This window comes from Cebus imitator, unplaced genomic scaffold (assembly GCF_001604975.1).
Source record: "Cebus imitator isolate Cc_AM_T3 unplaced genomic scaffold, Cebus_imitator-1.0 Scaffold457, whole genome shotgun sequence".
In the NCBI taxonomy this organism is placed as follows: Eukaryota; Metazoa; Chordata; class Mammalia; order Primates; family Cebidae; genus Cebus; species Cebus imitator.
Genome location: NW_016107772.1, coordinates 963,505 through 986,864, shown reverse-complemented (window position 1 = coordinate 986,864; position 23,360 = coordinate 963,505). Strand labels below are relative to the sequence as shown.

At 49.8% G+C, this 23,360-nt stretch overlaps 1 protein-coding gene across 3 annotated transcripts in view; it reads left to right on the top strand.

Annotated features, from left to right (window-relative positions):
- EEFSEC (eukaryotic elongation factor, selenocysteine-tRNA specific) overlaps window positions 1-23,360 on the top strand; it is a 258,554-nt gene that overhangs the window by 191,479 nt on the left and 43,715 nt on the right. For all 3 annotated transcript variants that reach the window (XM_017511951.2, XM_017511950.2, XM_037732597.1), the window contains 2 exons: window positions 1,462-2,118; window positions 18,808-18,964. In XM_017511951.2, the coding sequence (XP_017367440.1) occupies window positions 1,462-2,118; window positions 18,808-18,964 (814 nt within the window). The remainder of the gene's footprint in view (window positions 1-1,461; window positions 2,119-18,807; window positions 18,965-23,360) is intronic.

The window sequence follows — 23,360 nt, the reverse complement described above, 5'->3', positions numbered from 1 at the left end:
GACTGGGTAATTTATTTTTTCAAAAAAGAGGCTTAGTGGACTCACAGTTCCACGTGGCTGAGGAGGCCTCACAATCATGGTGGAAGGCCAAAGGCTTGTCTTACATGGCGCCAGGCAAGAGAGAGAATGAGAGCAAAGTTAAAGGGGTTTCCCCTTATACAACCATCAGATCTAGTGACACTTATTCACTACCAGTATGGGGGTACCCCATGCCCCCATGATTCAATTACCTCCCACTAGGTCCCTCCCACAACACATGGCAATTAAGGAAGCTACAATTCAAGATGAGATTTGGGTGGGGACACAGCCAAACCATATCAGCCTCCTTCCCTGCTGTATAGCTCCCCACCCCTGCTGCAGCCCTCCTGCTTCTATGCATACTCAGACTCACCAAGCTGCTGCCCTCTTAGGGCTTGTACTTACCAGTTCCCCTATTTAGAGCTGTCTTTCTTTGGGTCCTCATGCAGCTGGCTGCTTTATACCAAAGTCTAAGCTCAAACTCACTTCTGCGAGACCCTTACCCTACCCAGGCCATCTCTATCACATCACCCTGCATTGTTTTCTTTATAGCGTATGTTGTCTGTTATATATAAAATATATATATCTATAATTTAACATAATTATATTAAATAATATATATTTGCAGGCATATAATTTATATATTTATATTGATATGGATTGAATTAATATATATAATTTTTCCTATGTTTGTAATTTTGTTGTTGCTGTTGTTTCTAGATATTAAGCTCTTTGCAAACAGAGGTCACTCTATTTCTTCCCCTAGAACAGTGCCTGGCACACAGTAGGCACTCTGGAAATATGAGTTGAATGAATGAAGAGAGTTCCTGCTCTAGGCCACCCACAGGCCAGCAGGCAGCAGATACACAATAGACAGCGACTGCGCAGGCTGTGGGATTCAGAGGGGCAGGGTTACCACTAAGGAGTCAGGGACAAGTTCTGCCACTGGGGTTGGGGCAGGCTTTCCAGAGCAGTAGTGCTTGTCCCAGGCTTTAGAGGGCAGATGGGCATAGCTTGGCAGGCTGAGCAGCTGAGGAGGCCATTCTGAGGGGAGGAGGCAGGCAGACCTGGACAGAGGGCTGCAAAGTGCCTGCCTGGTTGATGGAAGGGACTAGAGCCTGGGCTGGGGCAGGGATGAAGGGAACTAAGGTAGTCAGGGATTTGGCTGCTATGACCCCTGCCTTCCTCCTGGAAAAGCAGTGAGTCTTGGAGAGTGGGGCCCCAGCCCTGCTTTGCTGGTGGCTCTCGGCCTTTTGCTTTCAGTGTGGTGCCTGCTCTGGTCTAGGAGAGCCTGCCTGGGCCCCAGCACCCTTGGCTGGTCCTCACAGTCCCTGCAGGTGGTGGTGAGCATGGGGACAGGATTATCTAGCTGCAGCTCCCTTATCCTCCCCACAGCCCCAAGGCTTGTTGGTTTCATGTGCTTTCTCATTCGCTCCCCATCAGGTGGTGAAGAAGGTGAAGTCCATGCAGATGTTCCATATGCCCATCACTTCAGCCATGCAAGGAGACCGGCTGGGCATCTGTGTCACCCAGTTTGACCCCAAGCTGCTGGAGCGCGGGTTGGTGTGTGCCCCTGAGTCCCTGCACACTGTCCACGCAGCCCTTATCTCTGTGGAAAAGATACCATATTTTCGGGGGCCCCTGCAGACCAAGGCCAAGTTCCACATTACAGTGGGCCATGAGACAGTCATGGGCAAGTTGATGTTCTTCACCCCTGCTCCAGATAACTTTGACCAGGAACCTATACTGGACTCCTTCGACTTCACTCAAGAATACCTCTTCCAGGAGCAGTACTTATGCAAGGATTTGGCATCAGCAGTGACAGACAATGATGAGGCCGACAAGAAGGCTGGCCAGGCCACAGTGGGCCATTGCCCTCGGCAGCAGTGGGCCCTGGTGGAGTTTGAGAAGCCCGTCACCTGTCCTCGGCTATGCCTGGTGATTGGCTCCAGGCTAGATGCGGACATTCATGCCAACACATGCCGGCTGGCCTTCCATGGCATCCTGCTCCATGGGCTGGAGGACAGGAACTATGCCGACAGCTTCCTGCCCAGGCTAAAGGTGTACAAGCTGAAGCACAAGCATGGCCTCGTGGAGCGGGTGAGCATGCCCTTGCCTGGCCCCACACCCCTTCCCTTCTTGCTTGGGTGGCTGGGATCCACCACCTGACATCCGTGATGAGAGCCAAAGGCCCTCAGAGACCTTCTGGTGCCAACCTCTGTAGTTTCTGGACAAGGTACCTGACGCCCAGAGTAGTCAAGTGGGCATAGTTCTCTCAGCTGGTTAGTCACAAAGCCAGGGCCAGCACCTGGGCAGGAGGACTCCCACTGCACCCAATCCCACCCAGCTATCCTACTCCCACTTATTTACATGGTGGAGATGGCCCCCATGGGTCTTAGCAGGTCTGGGCTCCCCCACAGCCAGCGTCAGATGGCAACGGTTAGCACTGGCCTCCCTGGCCTGCTGCCCTGACCAGGCCCCACTCTCTTGCCCTTGGTGGGCACCATACCTCCATCTGGCTGGGGGGCTGCCCATGTGCCCCTTGTCCAGAGGAAAACACTGCCCATCAGCTGTGTCAGGCCTGGTCTTTCATCACCTGTGGACTGAGGGGAAGGGGCTAGTGCTGGCAAGGGGTGCCAGAGAGCAAGAGGAAGGAAGGTACAGGAAGCTGACACAGTGGGAGGTCCAGCCCCTGGCTACCTAGGGTGCCTGAAGTTCATCATTGCTGGATGCAGGCCTTAGGCATGTGGGTGAGCCAGTCTAGTTGAGGTAGGATGAGGCCTTGGCTGTGCCTTGCTGGGTGACCCTGGGCATTGGGCTTTCAGGGTGGTGTTTGCTCCATCCCAGGAGACCCTGACTGGGCCCTCGGCCTCCCTCAGCTGGTCCTGTGATACCTCGTAACCTGGGCCCAGTGCCGATTGGGATGGGGCTGCCACTAGGGAGGACAGAACACAATGGTCTCCCCTGAAGTAGTGGAATCACCTTCTCACATGGGGCCTCCATCCCCAGCAGCTATCCACACAGCACCAAGTGGGAATCCATGCCCATCAAGCCTTGAAGGTGGGAGAGATGGACAGCCAGACCTCACTGTCTCTTGTGGCTGGCTCCCTGACTGTGGGCCCAAGCAGGTCAGCAGTAGCTGTCCTGGGACATGACTGGGTTTTGACTGACTCAGAGAGCACAGAGTGCTGGCGACCCCACTGTTAGGGGCTCAGGCTCCTAGCAGGAGGGGTCTGCCCTGAGACTTTCAGCAAGTACCTCAGTTCCTCACAGGAGCCTGATGAGGTCCCCTGGGCTTAGTGCAGGTGCCAGCACAACATCTGGCCTGTCCACAGTGTCACATGTGATGGGCTTCCACCCCCTCCCCTCCCCTCTAGGTCTCTGTCCTTTTCAGATCCCTGAGTTTTCTCCTCTGGGATTCTCTGTCACTGCAACCCCTTCCCCTCCCCTTCTCCTTGTCTCAGGTTCTTCCTGGGTGTTCCACCTGGCCCTCTTTTTCTCCTGCCCCTGTACCTAGACCTGCCCTCAAGGGGTGGATTGAGGAGCAACCCGATCCTCTCCCTTCCCCAGACCCAGAGCTTGGACCGTTAGCTCTGTGGGGCCGCTGAGGCCTGTTCAGAGCTCCATCAGCCTTAGGCCAGTCCCAAGATGCTGATTGAAGATGAAGGTGATAAAGTGTGTGTCACTCGTTTGTCTAGCCTGATTTATTAGCAGTGTTTGGAGTACAATTATTCTACAGTAAAATATCTATGAGAGAGTAATGTCCCAATTGGTGTGGCTCCTGGGTCTAATTGCTCCCACTCAGGCCTGTCAGCAGTAGTGCAACAGTCACTTCCGTTGAGAACTGGGAGGGAGGATCTATGAGGAGCAAGTAAACATACGGCCAAAATGACTCATGCCTTCGAAGGGCTGAAGGAGGGGCCAGGAGACATGTTGACCTATGCCCTGCCACCAACCTGGGGCATCCCTGGGGCCACCAGCCTTTTCCTGCTCAGGCCGGGGAGGCTGGAAGTGGAAGCACAAGAACCATAGGCAGTCTACAGAAGCTGAGTCCAAATCCCACACAGACGACCCTGAGCAGAGACAGGCTTCCTCTAACCAGGGACAGCTGCATGGGGTGACTGTAGATGTGTGCAGAGGTGAGATCCTATGACCCCAGGGCTTTGGTCAGGGCACAGGGGCTTCCTGAGGCTCCACAAGAGAGGAAAGGGCATGGGTGTCCAGGCTAGGGTCATCTCCCCCAACTCACAGGCCCCTGAGACTCTAGCTGAATGGGTACCTTCCTTAATGCTAGGGGCTGGCTGTAGGCTGGGGCTTCTGTGCTACACGTTCGCCTCTGGGCCTCAGGGCAGGAATGAGCGTGCCTCTCACTTCCCTCCACCCCATCACCACCCTGTTGATTTAGCACATACTGTGCACCTTTACTAGCTGCACACTTTATTTTGAAACCTTTTAATAAACCCAAAGAAGAGGTCATTATTTTTCCTATGTACATTTTTCCCCAATTAAATCAATCAAATTATATGCAAATATTTAGGAAAAGTAATATATGCACATGGTAAAAAATTTCAAACAAGACAACAATTATTCAGTGTAAGGAAGTTTTCTTCTACTCTGAACCCAGGTCCCCTTCCCAAGGGCAGCCAGACTGGAAACCAGCTCGAGAAATGTGAAGTGACCTACCCAAGGCCACAGGGTAGTAAAGCTGAAGTTTGAACTCGCCACTAGCTGTCCTCTGAGTCGTGATGTTTCCACTGTGTCAGACAGATTCTTGCCACTTGTCAGACAGATTCAGTATGTCAAACGAGTCTGCATTCTCTTGAAAAGCTGGAATTTCCTTGGTGGGAGACTTTCCTTCTTGGTAAGGTTGAACTTGGAGATCACACAGAGTAGGCTCAAGCCCTGGATGTACCACAAAACAGCTTGTACACCTTGGGCAGCCATTTAATCTCAATTGTTCATTCCTTTGAAGGACGGTCTTGACCTCACTGGGTTGTTTAGAAAGAGCCATCATAGCTTGTGGTTTCATATGTAAGAGCCAACTCCCGTCAGGTGAAACAGGATGGTAGCATTCCTAGTGTAGTTATGAGTGATCAGCTGGGCTTGTCCCAAAGGGGCAGCCCTGTTTTCTTTGAGTAGGCCCCAGATCACCCAGAGATTTTCATATCATCTTGCTTGACCAGGGGCTTGGCCATGTGATAGACTGGTCCAGTGTGCAGGCCTGGGCTTTACTCTAGCCTTACCACCTCCTAGTGTGAAAATTTGGGCAGGCCGTGAGACTTCCATGTGAAGTGGGAATTTTCACAGTGCTGCACCAGGATTAGATGAAGGTGAGACAGGAGATTGCACGTAAGGTTCTGAGATCAGTGCTTGACTCCTACTGTGTCCTTACTGTTTTATCATTTTTAATGTTTAAGTTCTTAGAGTCAAAATAGTGACCCCTGGAGCGTGGGTCCACTCTTTTCCCTGGGACTCCATTATTTCTCTTTGAAGCACAGGAGCCAATCCTCCTGGACCCTATCAGGAGCCACCCAGGGTTGGTGGAAGAGGAAGGGGCTAAGAGTCAGGCGGGTTCATGGGTGTGACTGTCCAGCACAGGAGCCAGAGAAGTGCCCTGTGCTCATCTTTCCCCACCGTGCTTGGCTGACTCCAAAAATTCCTGGGTAAGTCACAGCTACCACTCAGCTTCCTGGATATGCTTCTATTCAGAGAAGTTACTGGAAGATCAGAGAATCTTGAAAAGGTAAAATCTGGTCTCTTGGGCAGAATCTCCACCACCATGGTCAGCCAGCCTTTGCTCTGTGATACAGGGCAAGGCAAGCACATCTACTCTGCAAGCACAGTTAGCTTTCTGAGAATCTGGGCTTGGGCCTCTGAGCTATCTCAGTTCATCACAAAGGGAGACCCTGGCTCTATGCCTATGTGTTGAGTGAGCAGTTTCACCAGAGAGTTTAAGGTATATAGGCCTTCTGAGCCCATTTCCTATAAAGGCATCCTTCATTCATATATTCAGATGTTTACTGAGCTCTTACGTTTGTGTCAGGCACTGGGCATAAAACAGGATAGAAAAAGTTCTTGTCTTCATAGGGGAAGTGGTAGTGAACAGTAAATTAGGCACTTTCAGGTTATAATAAGGTCTAGAAAGAAAAGGAAAGCATGTTGTAAATATGTGATGCTGAGGACAGTTAACAGAGAAGATGCTAATTTCCAAGCCTCGCCAGACTGTGTTTTTGTTTCCTGTGCTCTGTGCCACTGGGTCACACTGGAAGGTGGCCAGGTACCCTTCCAAATGTGGCTTAACTCATTAGTATTACATAGAGCAAACTATCGCCCATGGGCCAAACCTGAGCAACTGCTCTTGCCCCAAATCTAATAATCTTAAACAAGCTTATTTTCTCTGGATTCTTCTTTCAGCTGTTTCAATCAAACACAATTTAATTAACTTACCATTGGTAAATGGCTTTCCTTGCTTGGCTAACAAATGAGCCACTCGGAAACCTACTTTGGTTGCAGCCTCATTCTCATTTTTTATTGTTTTGCGTGTCTGCTATGATGAGATATACTGTTTTAAGTTTTCTCTTTTTTGACCATTGTTTTTCTGTGAGTTGGGAATATTGTGATGTCAGTGTATCTTGTATTCTATTAACACAACTAATAACAAGCACAGTGTTTTGCCATGTAATTTGATAAAGTAATAATTCATACCCACTGAGCCTTAAAAGTGTGACATTTGAAGTCCACTTTTCTTGTTTTCATGTGATGGGCAGGCACCAATAATAAAAATAAATAAATAAAATGTGTCACTGGACAAGGTACTGCAAGTTATAACTGTATTACTGGCATCTGTAGTTTACTGAGCACCTCATCAGGTCTAAGACCCAACTACTCAACTCTGCCACTGTGACACAAAGGCAGCCATAGACAATATGTAAACAAATGGACATGACTATGTTCCCATAAAACCTTTTTTTGTGAACACTGAAATTTAAAATTTATAGTTTTCACATATAACAAGTTCTTCTTCTTTCGAAATTCTCCAACCCATTAGAAAATATAAAAACCATTCTTAGCTCACAGGCCGTACAAAAACATAATGGGCAGATTTTGACCCTTTGGCTATAGTTTTCCAACCCCTGATATAAATGGTTAATAGGCCTCTTGAAATAGAATGAGCATCCTGCAAGGAAAATTCTAATAATCATCTGCAGCTGAAAGCATTAAACTCTCGCAGCAGTCCTTAGGAATTGGGCTTTTTCTTGGGTACCCACTGCCTCTGGTGCTAACACTGGGATGCATATACTACTATATGTGATTTTTTTTTTAAGCAGAAAGCGATTTATTAGGCAGAGAGAGAGAGAGAGAAAGAGAGAGAGCTCCCATGCTGCCATGGGAGGGGTGATGCGTTTTTTTATTCTTGGATACATTTGATTTTTTTCTCAAAAGTCCACATATACTTCTATAAGAGTGTGACTTGTAATAAAGGGTTAATGAAGGGGGAAGAAGATAAAAAAAGAAGAAGAAGAGGGAGCGTAAATTTGTAGAGACATCCAGAGGTCTCACCTGAGCGGTAGAAGAAAGGAGGTGAAGGTGTTCTAAATGGCCAGTCTTTCTGTGGAGAGGATTTAGAAAAGACTACTAGAACATATGGTGGTAAGGGAAATAGCTGGTATCCTGTTTCAAAGTAAAAATATAGAAATATATGCAAGATTTTGAGTACAGAGAAAGGGAAAGAAACTATAAATCCATTGAAAGTAGAATAGCACTTTCACATTCACAGAGGAAAAACTGGGATGAATTGATTAAACCAACAAAAATAAGGAAAAAGGAACAATGTTAAATAATAAAAACAGAAGGAACAACATTAAGTATCAGTCATTACACTAAATGTGAATGGTCAAATTCTATTTAAATGCTGAGACTGATAGGTTGGGTTAAAGTACAAAATCTAGTTATATGCTGTTTATAAGAAATACACTTCTCTTTCTCCCTGCCCCCCAAAAAAGAAAGAAATACACTTAAAGTGGTAAGCAAAGATTAAGAATAAGAAGATGGGCAAAAAGTATGAATGGCAACATTAAATTCAGACAAGGTGAAATTTAAGAGTAAAAATACTGACAAAGGTAAAAACAGATGTCATATAATGATAAAAGGCTCTGTTATAAACTTCTACACACCGAACATAAAAACAAAACAGTAGTAATCTAAAGACAACTTGATAAAAAAATGGAACTACAATCATAGGGTGGCACTTCAGAGTCTATATTTTAGAACCAGGCCTACTAGATGTAAGGACAGAGGCAGAATGTAATCAATAAGCTTGATTTTTGGATAAATGTAAACTCTCCTACGCTCCTTAAATAGAGTATACATTTTTTTTCTATGCCTGTGGAATATTTGCAAAAATTGAATATACAGCAGTTGATATTAGACAAATATTTGTAAAACATCTACTATATATTGTTTTAAAGGCTGGGGATATAACAGTGAATGAAAAAAGACAAAATCTATGCCCACATGGAACTAAGATTGTAGTTGTACTTGTGGCCACAGAGAAAAAACCCTAATAGATTTTAAACGTAAAATTATGAGCCACTAAAATTAGAAATAAAGCAGTTAGATATAGATATAGGCAGATATGGAGAGAAAAAGAGAGATACAAAGTGTGTGTGTGTGTGTGTGTGTGTTTTCATTATTTCACATATACTAGGCTTGGGAATTAACAAGCAGTAAATTGCTCCTCATTTGGTTAAGGCTGTTTCTCACACTGTCATAGAATGTTGAATCTTAGTAATAACATTTTTCTCTTTTTCAGTGTTCTTTCAATCTTCGTTCAAAGGTGTCTTTAACACCCCTCTGTTACATGCTAACCTGCTTTTTAACAAATAGAAAACAAGACCAAGATTCCAGAGCCTTCTAGTAGCAATAGTATATAAATAGGATTTTTTTTTTTTTTTTTTTCGTTGTATGTACTTTTACCATTAACTTCCTCTGTTTATGGCTAGTAACTCTTCTCTTTAGGGTACTATATGAAGTCTCCTTTCTTTGTAGTGGCAGATGTAAAGAAAAATATTAGGTAAATAATAAGTTGGATATGCAAAGATCTGGCCAAAACGATGTGGGGTGGAGAATGTGTAGAAGCTGAAGCTGGAACCACTGGGCCCTGTCCCCAGGAAGTCACTTGCTTCTCAGCCACATGCAGATTCAGACCAACTCCTCCTCCTTTACAAAGCCTCATAGAAAACTAGGTCTTTCTAGTGGAGGACAGAGACTCATGCCTACCTCAGAGGAATATGCAGAGGGCTAGAAAAGGAAACAAGGAACTCCCAAGGTGGGAGGAAGTGGGCTGGTGAGGGAAAAGCACAAAGTGGTGACCTTTTAGCTGTATCTTGTAGGACTGGAAGGCTCACTGCTCAGACACTGGGGGCCGCGGGGGGAAACGGGAAGGTAGAGGAGGGACATTCTAGGTCCAGGGACTGCTTCTGTAAAGCATAGAGGCCAAACAGTGTCTGGCCCTAGCCATCTGGGAGGGCAGGGGCAAGGAGCTTAAAGAGGCAGGCAGGGCCAACCATTGAAGCTAGGCCCTTCGCTCTGCAAGGGGAACGATGCAGGTTGGGGGCGTTCCGGGTCACCTGTGCTAGAGAAATCCTTGGAGCAGGGCCAGCCCGGGTAGCCTGGAGAGGGAAGGCTCAGCTTCTCTCACCCACCCTCCTGCATCTGAGTCTTGTCCTGAGGCTCTGGGCACTTTGTCTGGAGCCGCAGAACTTAATGGTCTGGCGGCCACTCACCCTGCTGAGCCAGGCTTTTCCGCTAGTAACAATCATACCTTCTCAGGACTGTGTGAACATGAAGGAGGTGGGGTAGGTGAGGGCTTGGTGCTTAGGACAGTGAGTGCTCTTCCACAGCCGACACCTGCTGGCTTCCACAGCCGACTTCTCACTATTACCACACCCCAGGATGCCCCTCTTCGCCTCCTCAAGGCACCACCTTCTCACGGGTCTTGCCATAGCCCTCCCTGCCCCTGGCAGCATGCACAGCTCCACCCTGGTAATTTTCTGCAAAACAAAGGGGGTCCTGCCAGCTCTTACTCAGAAATCTCTTTTAGGTCCACACCAGCTGCAGGATAAAAACAATACCCAACCTTAACATGTTAGCTGGCTGGTAGTTAGGCTTCAGGGCATGGCAGGCAGGGGAGGCAGGTAGGTGGGGCAGAGCAGATGCCCATCTTGAGACCTGTGCTGGAGAGAAAAGAGAACCAAGCACAGGAGGAGCACAGGTTCCAGAGGCTCCTGCCACGCTCCCAGGCTTGCTGGACCACCTGCAGGTTCAAGACTTTGGGCAAGTTGCTTACCTGAAGTTTTATACTGCTTCATGGGGTGGAAGAACAAGGGGGGTACTATATGTAACATGCTGGGTGCTCCACCTGGCACAGAATGGGCCCTGGGTAAACTGGGTATCATTGGTACTATTTATTTGGCCTTTCCTCTGGATATGCAGATACCTGGATTCCAAGCCGGGGTGATAGCAGACTCTGTCCCCCTCACACAATAGTGGGATAAGACCAGGCATGACAGCCATCCTGAGTCTGGCACCCACTGGCGCCGGTCAGGGAAGGCCTTAGGGCTGAGCCACAGGAACTGGCAGCATCGACCCAACCAAGTGTAAACACGCAGACGCCATCAGGAACACTCGCCAGCTTTGAAGTCTCAAGTGGCGCTGGCTCCTGGCTCCTGGCTCTGCCCCACTCCACTGCCGACAGCTTAAATGTGCCTAGGGCACCAGGGATCGTGCTGGCCTGGGGTGCAGGCTGGCCCATGACCTGCATCTGGCACAGCTTGGTCCCCTTCATTCTGAGCAGGGATGGTCAGGCAGGCTTGGTGGGCCCTAGCAGGTCAGCTCCAAGGCCCCTTGCCCTTGCAGGAAGCCATGCCGTGATCTAGCTGGGCACTCAGCCTGTTCTGCTGGCCCTCGCTCCCCTGGGTCCCTGCCAGAGGGTTGAAGGCCACATTGGCTCTCAAGCTACTTGAGAAAACAGAGATTCCCCTGAAACAGAGGTTGAGAAGCACTTTTTCCCAGGAGATGATCAAATGGCTGCCCTCGTATTCTGGTCTCAGCCCAAACCCTCAGTCTTTTTCCTGACTTCCAGTGTTAGAGTGTGATAGCTAAGCATCTTGCTTGGCTGCTGGAGTGCTTGTTCACCTCCCTTTGAAAATTGCTTTTTCGCCTGTATAGAGACATGGGGTCAAGAGAGCTTGATGTGCTGGAAAGAGCCAGCTCTGAAAGCTGATGGACTGAGCCAGGCACAAATTGGGTGTGGCCTTGGACAAGTCACTCTCCCCCAGAACCCGTTTCTTCTTTAAGAGCTGGTCAGGAGTTGACAAGACCTGGGCTACTTCAGGGCCTCTGCTCTTCCCACCACACCAAACCACGGCCTGCACTGAGGAGGAGGCACTGTCCATGGGGAAAGGTTTCTGATGACACTGGAACACCGTCATCCTAGGGGCCCTTCCAGAATTTGTCAATCCTGGTGGCTTTCAAGTAGCCTAACAACTCATTTTCAAGGGACTCATCCATAATCAGGCAGCCTCTGAGTTCTTCCTGTTCCTCATTGGATCCAAGGACTGCTGGTTTCTGTCCTCCAAGAGAACTTTGCTGATGGGGCGAATAAGGAAAGAAGCGGAGCTCTGTGGGCAGCTCTGAGCATGTGGTTGGTGTTGAGTACATGTTCTGTCCTTCTGGCTTCTCTTGGGCAGATTAGATAACTGGATCTTGTGGTTTCTGGCATCTCAGATCTCCTTCACTAAATGCTGTCTTATTCTTCACTTCAGCTTTTCCCACGATTTGGTGTCCACTAATTGAGATTCTTTCCTCTGGGTCATCATTCTCTTTCAAGTCTTAGGTGTTATCATCAACATCAACACCCCTGATCCTAACAAAGGCCTTTTTCAAGGAAGAAACTGAGGTCCAGAGAAGTCCCTCACTTAAGATCATAGAGTTGTAAGAGGCAGAGTCAGAAGTCAGGCCTCCCAAGCCCTTACTATCCTTCCTACCCTGCACACGTGGTCCTCCTCACCACAGACCTGGAGTCAGCACATGGCTCCATTTCACGGCAGGTTTGCCTTCCTTGCTTCATATCGCTTCTCCAATTTGAATTAGAATGCTCGTTTCACAATTTGGGCAATTCCCAAGCCTAATCATGGAAGCCTAGCCCTGAAAGAGAGACACACACACATGTAATGACATAATTATATACACTGGCAGCCAAGTCCCTGCTCAAAGGCTAGGGACAATGGGGACTCACCTGGCATGTAAGCGAGCACCTGGACTTCCACGTGCACAGTGACTGCTCCTTAGGAGCTCAGTCCATCCAGTGACTGAAGGCTAATAAATAGAGCAAATTATTCATGCAAACAGTGAGAATCCCACTTAGCACCATTGTTGTAACTGTTCTGGCCTGGATTCAGCATTGTTCCCTACAAGCAAGGCCTGCTGAGCAGATCCCACATGCATTGCCTTTGGTTTGACGTCACAATGATTGATTTCAAAATGAAAGCCCTCCAACTGTTCTCTGAAGGTCTTTCCTTTTTAGATGTGCTTATGTCTGATCTCTGAGATCTCTCTCCTTTAGCTGGAAGAGTCTATAATTTGGTGAAGAACCCAGTATCACACACACATGCACATACCATCTAGTGACGTACAGAACAGACGAAAGCCATGTTCCCCATCTTCACCTCCTGGCACCCAGGACAGATCATGACCCCTGGTCTTCCTGATGTAGGTCCTCCAAAGATGTAGGCCTCACAACATCCCACAGGAAGGGCTGTCTCCCCCTTTCTAGCCAGACTTCCTTTGGATTAAATGAGGTTTCATGCAGCAGACAATCACTGAGTCCTTGCCCCCAGCACACACAGCAGTAATTTCTGGAGGGGTGGGTTTTGGAGATGCAAAGATGTGCTTAGGCCAGCTCCTGCCTTCCAGGACTGTCTTCCTCCCCTCCCCATATCCAGCTGGAGAATCTGGCATAGGCAAGGCACTCCTGTGCTGAGACAAGCACACAGGCTTCGCCATAGCCCCGTTCCCAGTACAGCCATCTGTCCGTTCCGACGCCGGCAGGCTCTTGGAGGGGGTCTTCCATTAGTCAGCATTGTCTTCTCATATATGTAGGTGACAGCCATTGAGTCTAGGGGGCACACAGGCCCTGCTTCTGCTGCCCCTGCAGTCCTGTGTGGTGTGTGTGAGGGAGTCCTGAGGGAGAGAGAGTGCTCTGCCCAGGGAGGGGGCAGGCAGAGGCCAGACCAACACAGCCCTGTTTACAAGTGCTCCCCTGCACCCATTTAAACCTCCAACAACTCTGTTTCCCCATATTAGGATGGAGATGCCTGCACCCACAGAGGTTAGGCCTCTGGCCAGAGTCCCTAGGCACCCAGACTTGGGATTTGATCACAGGTAGTCTGGCTCCAGAGTCCAGGTTCTAACCTGTGGTGCAAACAGTGCTGTGCCTTTTCTCTTCTGTCATCTCCAGTGTGCCCACTTTTTTCCAGTTGTGGAGACCTGTACAGTATATCCTCACTTAACGTTGTCGCTAGCTTCTTGGAAGCCGCGAGTTTTAAGGAAAAGGATGTATAACAAAACGAATTTCCTTTTTACATTAACGTTATAACAAAACAACTTTGAATGAAGCAACATTGTTTAAGGGCCTGTTGTACATTATTTTGTTCAAAGTAAGTTTCTAAGAACTTATTGATAACATTAAGTAAGTGAAATTGAGTATTTCACTGGAAATTGAGTATTTGGAATTCACAAGAAGGGTAGCTTGCCTCGTGGCCCCTATAACTGTAGGTGGGGATAATTTAGCCTCCCTCCAACAGCAGTGCAGTCCTTCTCAGTGTGGCAGGAGCTGACTGGGCTGGGAAGTCTTCCTGTGACGGTGATGTGTTCGGGCCCTACTACAAGTGCTGCACCTTGAGGGCCAGGATCTGCCCTCTTTCCCTCCTCTCCTTCTCCTTTCTAAATAACCTGGCAGTGAGGACTGGGGTCCCTGAACTTGAGGATTGTCTTCTGTAGTGACTTGGGGTTTCCCACAGCTGGGACTGGCAGGGATGGGGCTGCCCAGTGCCCCTGGGCCAGACTTCCAGGTCCATTTGTGTCTAGCCAGTCATGGCATGGCTCTGCAAGCCCAAAGGATGGAGAAAGCTCATTTGCTGCGGTGGCCCCTCCCCTCCCCTGGGCTCCTGTGCAGGGCAGACAGAGTGCAGCCCTGCTTGGGGGGCTCTGTGCAGCAGGAAAAGCACGAGCCTCTGGATCCAGACAGTCCAAGTTGGAATGGGGCATTGCCCTAATCACTAGCTGCATGACTTTGAGCAAATCATTTCACTTTGCTGAGCCTCCTGTTCCCAACAGGGCCTTTCTAAAGACTAAATAATGATAGGGGGTGCCTGACCCATGACATGGCTGAGGACACCGCTGCTCACCTGCTGCAGGGAAAGGGGTGAGAGAGAAGAATGCGGAGGAAACGGAAAGTCAGAGGGAGATAGGGTTTACCTGCTGACTTTTCTCTGCTGCCCCAGCCTCCCCTCCCCTGGGGCAGCCATACCCAGAGTGCCAGTGTCCTCTGTGGAACCGACACAAATGCAAAGATCCACCCAGCTGCTGTGAAATGACAGTGAGGGGCTAGTAGACACCAGCACTCCCGAGTCTAGCTCCTGCCCTCCTGTGCCTCCCCCACAAATGGAACTGCAGACAAAGAAGTTCGAAAGAGGCTTCACCCACTCAGCGCTATTGTGTCTTCTGGCCAAGCCATAAAACAAGAGAGCAGGAGTGACAGAGACACTCCCTTTGAACTTGAAATCTTTTCTAAACTGCCACTCCAGCCCCAGAGTCCCTCCTCAGGAGGTCAAAAAAAGCTCACTCGATCCTCACCTTATCCCAGATGCTTAAAACAATATTATGGGAATGTAGGTCAGTGAACCGAGCCACACCACACACCAGCAGGATTCCAGGGGCTAACCAGCCTGCACACTGGCCCACTAGGTCAGATGAGAACATAAACAAGGAACGCTGGGAGCCCTCAGCTTCCCCTGGCCCTAGTCCTTTGTTTATGTAGCACTTAAACTAACTTTGGGGTCGTCTCTGTCTGGCATGAAAGCCCTGAAGCTTTTTGAAGTTCCCCTGAAGTTAATAAAATTAGTCTGCCCTCATTGCAAGGCCCTGGCTTGGGGAAAGATGGATCCTCTGCTGTCTCTGTGGCATTTAGCTTTTTAAAGTTAATATTTTATAGCCAAAAGAAAGGAGGGGGCAAGGGAGAAGATGCAGTAAATGTCCTCTGGAAGGCTAATAGGTAGCATGCCTGCCATCCCAGGCTCTGATTACCCTGGAGCCAGGCCTCCAGGCCCACTGGGAGGCTGAGCGATGGGCCTGCTGTGTTTAGCATGAGGGAACCAGCACTGGGGACGTGGACTGCCCTGTCAGTGTGTTCTCCCATGTAGACAGGAGGAAACTAGCCTGGGCTGGGCTATTGGCTCACTCTCAGATGAATCGTGTCCTTGGGACACATCTGCTTGAGTAATATATTTCTACCTCCAGCATCTCCTTGGCTCCATGTGTGGAACTAGTGCAGTTGGCCTCCGCATACTCAGTGAGCGCTCATTCACCAGGCCTGTGGTGGGTCAGGGCCACGTGAGTTACACAGAACCCTTTCCTCGCAAAACGCACAGTCTGGGGAGGGAAACAGACAAGTCAGCTGTCAGGGATAAGACAGAGTAGAGTGGCCAGCCTCTCAGAACAGAGGAGTCTTGGCTCAATCCTGGGGGCCAAGGGGAGAGGAGGTGCCTGCAGTGTCGGGGAAGCTGTCTGAAGGAGGAAATGCCCAAGGTGGGCCTTGGGTGGGGGTAGAGTCCCTGGTGGACAAGCTGGGATGAGCATTACAGGAGGACCACACAGATGGGGGGGGATGCATAACAGGGCCATGAGGACCCTGGGGGTGATAGATATGTTCATTAGCTTGATCATGGTGATGGTTTCACAGGCCTGTGTGTATGTATATATATATATATATATATATATATATATATATATATATATACACACACACACACACACATATCTAGACTTATCCAGTTATTTACTTTAAATATGTGCATGTTATTGTATATCAGTTATAGCTGAATAAAGCTGTTTTTAAAAAAAAAAAGGCTCCAGGCATGAGTGAGCCTTGGAAATGTACCAACAACTATAGCCATGTATTCACGCAACATTTGCTCACACATTCGAGGAATAGCTAGTAAGCGCCTATTTTATGTGCAGAGAATGTAGCTATGGAGGAGAGGGACATGTTTCTGCCTGGAGCCTGTGTCCTGGTTGGAAGCAATAAACAAGTAAACAGATAAGGTCATTGGCATAATGTCAGGTGGCGATCTGTGCTCTGAAGAGAGACAGGGCAGGATGAAGATTGGAGAGGAGTCGGGGCTGGAGTACAGGAAGAGAGAGCCATGGGCCGCAGGGGGCGCTATAGGCACCAGGCCTTGATTTGAGCCTGTCCTGGGCTGGGCCCTACTGGGCATCAGGAGCTGCACAGAGACAGGGAGCTCATAGGATCTGTCACTGAGTAGTGCAAAGGCTGTAGGCTGTGGGGTGGAGGGAGAATGCTGTTATCTTCCTCTAGCCCATGTGATTGTTCACAGCTACATGCCGTTTCATGGTAGGCTCTTGTAGGAATAAAAGAATATTAATATCAACTTGTTGAGAACTTACTGCTCTGCTAAGGACACCTGCTTGTATTATCCCTTTGGTCCTGGTGGGGCCTCTTACAAGGTGTTTCTGTGAGTAAGTTGCAAGCTCTTAGTAAACTCTGTGCCTTTTTCAGTTTTTGGCCACTGCAATGCTGGAGGGCAGGTCTTATATCTCAGTCAGATGTATCCCCAGGGCCTAGCTGTGCAGAGGCCTGAGTAGTAGCTCTCTCTGAGGTGATCATGATGCATGAGAACTGATGAAATCTGCCTGGGTGGGACGAGGGCTTGCAAATGTCACCCTTGCTGGACCAGAAGCCATCAAAGGAAAATGTTCTGTCCTTGGAGAAGATGTCAGGAGAGGATAGGAGGTCCGCCTGGTGTGTGGGTAGAAGAAAGGCACTTCTTGATTTGTTTTCATATTTTTTAATTCTGTTAATTTATTTGTAAGTAGGTGATGCATTCATGTATTTCAGTAGCCAAAGGTGAAAAGGTGTTATGGTGAGAACTCCTCAGGCACCCTGCTCCCTTTCCTGGAGGCATCACTTTCTCCTGATTGCTTCTGTGTATCCGGCCCTGCCTTGCCCCCTTCCATACACAGCCTGCGGCATGCCCTATGCCTCACACTCTGCTTTTTAACATGAAACACAATACCCTAGGAGTTTCTGTATCTGTCCATACACGCTGCCACTCTCCTCTGTGGTGACATCGTCATCTCTGGAGGCTATGCTCCACTTGTTGAACTCAGGCTGGACTTCTAAGTCATTGTCAGCTTTTGCTACTATAAACACTGCTGCCCTGAGTGACCTTGGGCAGCTTCCCATCCCCTCCTGACATCTTCTCCAGCAAGCACATCAGTGGGATGCATTCCTAGATGTGAAATTGATGGTCCAGATGGTATGTGCATTGGTCATTTCCATAGCAGCAGCCAGACTGCACTTCTTATCATGGGACGAAAGTTTGCTATTGGAGGCAGGATCTACAGAGCAGGGGTGGTGAGGAGCTGGGTGGGGCAGGCAAGGCTACCTGGCCATGCTGCCATCCCACAGGCAGTACCTGGGCTGGTGCTGCCAGAGGCTCAGAGGGAGGGAGTGACCCTTCCAGTCCCTGATCAAGCCTCTGGGGAGAAGATTCAGGATGAACATAGCTCATAGTAAAATCAGGGCTCCACTGAGCTGACTTTTTCAAGGACATGTGTGTCCCTTCTCTCAGCCTGGGCACCCACAAAAGGACAGCAGTGGCCAAGGTGGCCAGCAGGAGATACAAGCTCTGCAGTAAAGGCCTGGCCATGGCCAGCAGGGCCAGAGGAAACTAGCAATTCTGCCTGGACTAGGGAGGGCATTGTCAAGGAAGGGAGCTAGGGCTATGGAGGAAAAGTGGGCCAGGCCAAGACGGGCTTCCAGGCACTGCTAGGGTAAGCAGGAGTAAAGCCTCGGGCTGAAGTGCATAAGGGTGTGTGCAGTAGGTGGGAGACAAAGGCCAGGCTCTCAGGGGCTCCTGTGGGAGGGGAAATTGGAGTAAGGAGGTCTGTTCTAGAAGGCCTTGGGTGCAGGCTCAAGAGTGGCCTGGGTGTCTGTGACAGCTTCAAGAAGAGTACTGTTGGCTGTCTAGGCAGGTGCCCTGGGGACAGGCTAGGCCATGTGGCAGCCCCACGGGGGGTGGGGGAGGACACCACAACAGGGGCTTGAATTCAAAGCTACTTCTACCCCTGTGCTCTGTGACCTTGGAGAGATGACAGAACTGTGCTGTGCCTCCATTTCCTCATTTGTCAAGTGACACCACAGAGCTGCTGTGGGGACTGAGATGCTATCTGTGGAAAGTGCTCACAGTGTGCCTGTTTTGAGGGGCCCGTTGTTAATGTGGCAGTTGCCAGTTTCAGGTTTCTGCCCTGCTTCCAAATATTTCATTACCTGTTAGGTGGGCTCATCGCCCTACTACCCACAGGGTTCCTAGAGGGGCAGTAGCCAGCCATACCTAGGGCCTGGGAGAGCTGGGGCTAGGCACGGTCACAGCTCTTTCAGTGTGCACCACTAATACCCTTTCTCTCTGGCTGGGTGTGTGGGGACAGGCAATGGATGACTACAGTGTGATCGGCCGCTCCCTGTTCAAAAAGGAGACCAACATCCAGCTTTTTGTGGGGCTCAAGGTGCACCTGTCCACTGGGGAACTGGGCATCATCGACAGTGCCTTCGGCCAGAGCGGCAAGTTCAAGATCCACATCCCAGGTAAGTGCAGCCACTTCCTCCTGATTTAGGGACACTGTGCAGGGCACAGAGAAATGGCAGAGGTAGTGCTGAGACAGCGCTCCTTGGCTCAGGTTCCTAATGCTGCCTTTGCCGAGACACAGGGTGACTTGGCCTTCATGGTGGCGTGGCCTCTGGCTGGGAAGCCAGTATGGGTTCTGAGAAGAGCCTGGACGTGCAGTGAAGGTCTGGTCTGAGCAGGATTAAGATTGGCATCTGAGTTCCCACTACATCATTTACCATCTGAGGGGGCCTTAGGCCTGCCCCTTTGTTTCTCTGTGGAGGTGGGAGTAAGATTGAGCTTACAAGCAGTTTGGAGGAGAGCAGGTGAGAGAGACCAGTGGGGGCCTGGCATACCATCCTGGCACTAGTAGGGTTTCCAGGGATGTGAGTTGCCACCCCTCCTTTGCCCAGGACAGACCTTCAGGCTCAGCACCTCACACTGGGTTTGTGCTGGGGCCTGTCCACGGGCTGGGTCCAAGAGTGTGTTTGCTGCTGGAAAGAGAGCCCTTGGATTTTGTCAGTGAACTCATCCTTATTTTTTCAGCCTACACTGCATCGTGTTCTTCTGCATCACAGGCATTGTGCTTGTTGCTGCGAATATGGAGCTTACAGTTGTAGGAGGGGCAAACAATAAACATACTAAAGAAATCCCTGTCAGATGGCAATAGGCGCCAGGTAGAAAGATAAAGCAGGGACGGGATGGAATTGCCGAGCATGCTGCTTTGGATAGGGTGATCAGGGAAGGATGGAGGGAGAGAGGGAGCCACATGGGTTGTCAGAACAAGCGTGCCACAGCAAGGGGGAAGTGAATGCAAAGGCCCTGGGGTGACAATGAGCTCCAGGTGCATTGGCAGCCAGTTGTTTGGCAGAAGTGTGCTGAGCAGAGAGATGTGCAGGACATGAGCCAGGGCTCATACCGTGCACCAGGGGCTGTGAGGACTGAAGGCTGTGTTCATATGAATGGGCCATGAGCCACTACCTTTATTTTAGCAACAGGGTCTCACTCTGTCACTGGAAGAGAATACTGTGATGCAATCAAAGCTCACTAAAGCCTTGACCTCCCAGGCTCAAACCATCCTCCTGCTTCAACCTCCTAAGTAGCTGGGACTCAGTTGTGTGCCACCTCCGCCAGCTCCCTTTTATCCCCTGCACAATTGTACCAGATACAACTGATTCAGTACAATTCTGTTGTATTTCATAATAAAATAAAAATTGCGAACATTTTCAAACATACGGCAAAGTTGAAGAATTTTACAGAAAACACCTTTGCCTACACCTGATTTCATATTGACATGTTACTGTCCTCTGCGTAATTCCAGGACTCAAGGGTGATCCTGCAAGGATGGAAAGCCATGGGGAGGTTTAGATCAGGGAAACAACCAAGGTCAGTTTATGGCTTCTTGTGTCAAATTTCCTCGGGAGAAGGTGGTGCCCTGGCTCCAGCTGGAAAACAGAGACCCCAGCTGCCTCGGTGCTCACAGGTGGCATGAGTACCCTTCCCTCTCCTGTCAGGGAACCCTGTCCTTCCCAAATCCTTCCACTGCCCAGAGATGGCACCTGCCTTCTCAGGTCACAGAGGCTGTGCTTCTCCCGGGCACTTTGCTCCCTGTTTGCAGCTCCTAAGGACTCTGTCAAGTTGGGGCTAGGGCCGGGGAGGCGAGGTACCGAGCCATGGGAGGCCTCCAGCAGTGAAGCTCTAAAATTCTGAAATTCTGTCCTGTCCTCCCTCCTGCTCCTCAGTGGCTCTGAGTCATCACCTCAGCCAAACAGGAGTCTTTGTGCATCCCCGTTTGGCTGTGGGTTGTCCTCAGAGACTAGAGCCCACAGGGCTACTCTCTGGGCTCCAGGGAGCATGCAGGGAACATGAGCCAGGCAGGCCAGCATCCAGACCTCAGTCCCCAAGGGCCTCGTGCCTACACCTATCCAGGCTAGTGTGAGCTTTCTGGGAGGGAAGGACCCTTCAGCTGGGTCGGGGGCCATACTGCAGAGTACTCATCCTTCTTCTAAACAGCTCTGGGGCCCTGCTGGGCCAGGCAGAGGGAAGAGCTCATGATTTCCTCCTTTGGGGACTGCCAGGATCATGCTGACCTCCCCTGAGCTCCCTTCCTATAGCCCAAGGCAAACTCAGAGCTGGGGTGTTCCCAGGGCAGGCAAGAAGCAAGAGGAGTCTTATTCAGGGCCCCTCTCGGGGTGCTGAGGTGGGAGTGGAGGGAGGAGGGGTGTAGGGACACTGCCTCAGTCCACTGGAGTTCACATTCCTTTGTCAGGTCATTGTTGACTTTTTAGTCTGCCTGCTTCCTGTTTGTGGCTTTTAAGCTTTTTATTAAATATTACTGGTCAGATTCCTCCATCCCACCCACCACCTTCCATCCCTCCCACACCCACTCCCTGCTGATTCCTCCCTTTTAACCTTTTTGAAGTGCCCTAATTGTGAAAGAATTAGGCAGCCTGAGCCATCCAGTGCCAGGTGAAGGGAGAGAGAGAGTTCATTGCTAGCTGCAGCCTGGATATGCAGGGTGGGGAAGTCTGGGTTTTGGTGCCTTGTGAGGTAAGGCTCCCAGCCTGCAGCTCTGACAGGGCTGGCTGGGTTCAGATGCACCTCATGGGCCTTACTGCCAGCTCTACAGGGCATCTGGGCTTGGAAAGGCAGAATGAAGAGTCCCCTGGTTTTCCTCCTGTGAGGCTTCACCTCAGGTTGCAAGGTCAGATGCCAGCAGGGCCAAGCAGGTGTTGAAGAGGCCAGGTGGCAGGTGATGGGGAGTGGTGGGGATGTGGTGACCTGGAGACTGCTGTGTGGGTCCTGCCAACTCTCACTATATGGGAATGTAGGCCTGGGGGTCTCATTTTTTATCGTTTTGTTTTTACATAATATCTCCTGATTAAAAACTACAACTGTCTGTACTAAACAAAGCATGACTTTGGGCTGGTTTGACCCTTAGCAACTCATAACTCCTGTTTGAATTTTAGAAAGGACACTTGGACCTCAGGTTCATGAGGTGAAGCCGAACCGTAATATGCAAACAGTATATTTTAAGGAGCCACAGACTCTTGCCTCAGAGACAAGGGTCCTGATGCTAGGGCCGTTGACTCCTCAGAATGTACTATTGGAAATCAGAGGGCTGTGGGATGGCCCCATCATTCCTGACCCAAGGAGCCTTCCCAGAGAGTCTTGGGGGATCTCAAGGTTGGAAGGCCCCATATTTACAAACATCTCCCCTCAAAGACCTTGCCATTTGTAGAATTGTACTTCCTGAGAGGATAGGAAGTCCAGCAAGCTGCCAGTAGGAACCTGCTGGGGAGTTCTGCTGGTAGAGAGTAGTTGGAGGAAGGCACTGGACATGGAAGAGGTGGAGGTTTCTGTCTGTGTTGTAGCATCGCTTATACTTCCTGAGGGTTGTAGGGTGGAATGGGTCTTGTTATCTTCATCTCACAGGTGGGAGCCAGGGAGCAGAGAGACTGAGGGCTTTGCCCACGATTTGTCTGTGTTGCCCCGCCTCTCTCTATCAGCCCTGTTCATGCCCCTAAAGAGCAGTCATGTCTTCCAAGAGTTTGGAGCTGGGAGGTCCATGTGGTGCTTGGAGAAACACTGTGCCTGGGAGGCTGCGCTCCCAAGGCACATCTTGGCAAGCCATCTGTCCCACCGCTGCCACCCTCCCCTCTGCATCAGTGTGCCAGCATCTGCACTCACTCACAGAGGCAGGCTGGATGGTGGGTGGGACAACAGCTTCTGCAGCCCCTCCTGTTCCCACTTAGCAAGGAGAAAAGAACACCTTGATGACTCTCAACTAGAGAAGAATCAGAAGCTGAACAGACTTGTTCCTAATGACAGCTCTGAGTCACTGTGCATTTACTCCAGGACAGAAAAGGGCACACATGTGCCCATGATCTTATCTCCTGAAACAATGCTGTGTAAATCTAAAATCACCCAGGGCCATTGTTTTGTGCACCTGCCATGATGTGGCAAGCTTTTTGAATGGTCCAAATTCATGGTAGGTGGTCCCTCTCCCACAGGGTGCTCCTGAACCAGCTGATTTGGAGCAGTTCATGTGTGTGTCTGCTTTAGCACTGGCGGGCATTCGGAGCTTAAAGCCTTGTTACTGGAAAGCCCCAGACCCCTATTACCACTCGTGTACGCATGTGTCACTGATCCTCACCAGGCAACCACTGACCATGAACAGAGCTGCAAGGCTTACCTCATACCAGCCAGAGAGCCGTGATTGAGAACATAGCCTGCTGAAGGCCACAGCCATGGCCTCATCCTAGCAGCGGGTGCTGCCCACGTGCCAGGAGCTCAAAACTGAGCTCACATCTCAGGAACTTGGTCTTGTGGGTAGCCAGAATTCTCATTCAAACCCTAAAATAGAGATCTACTTTT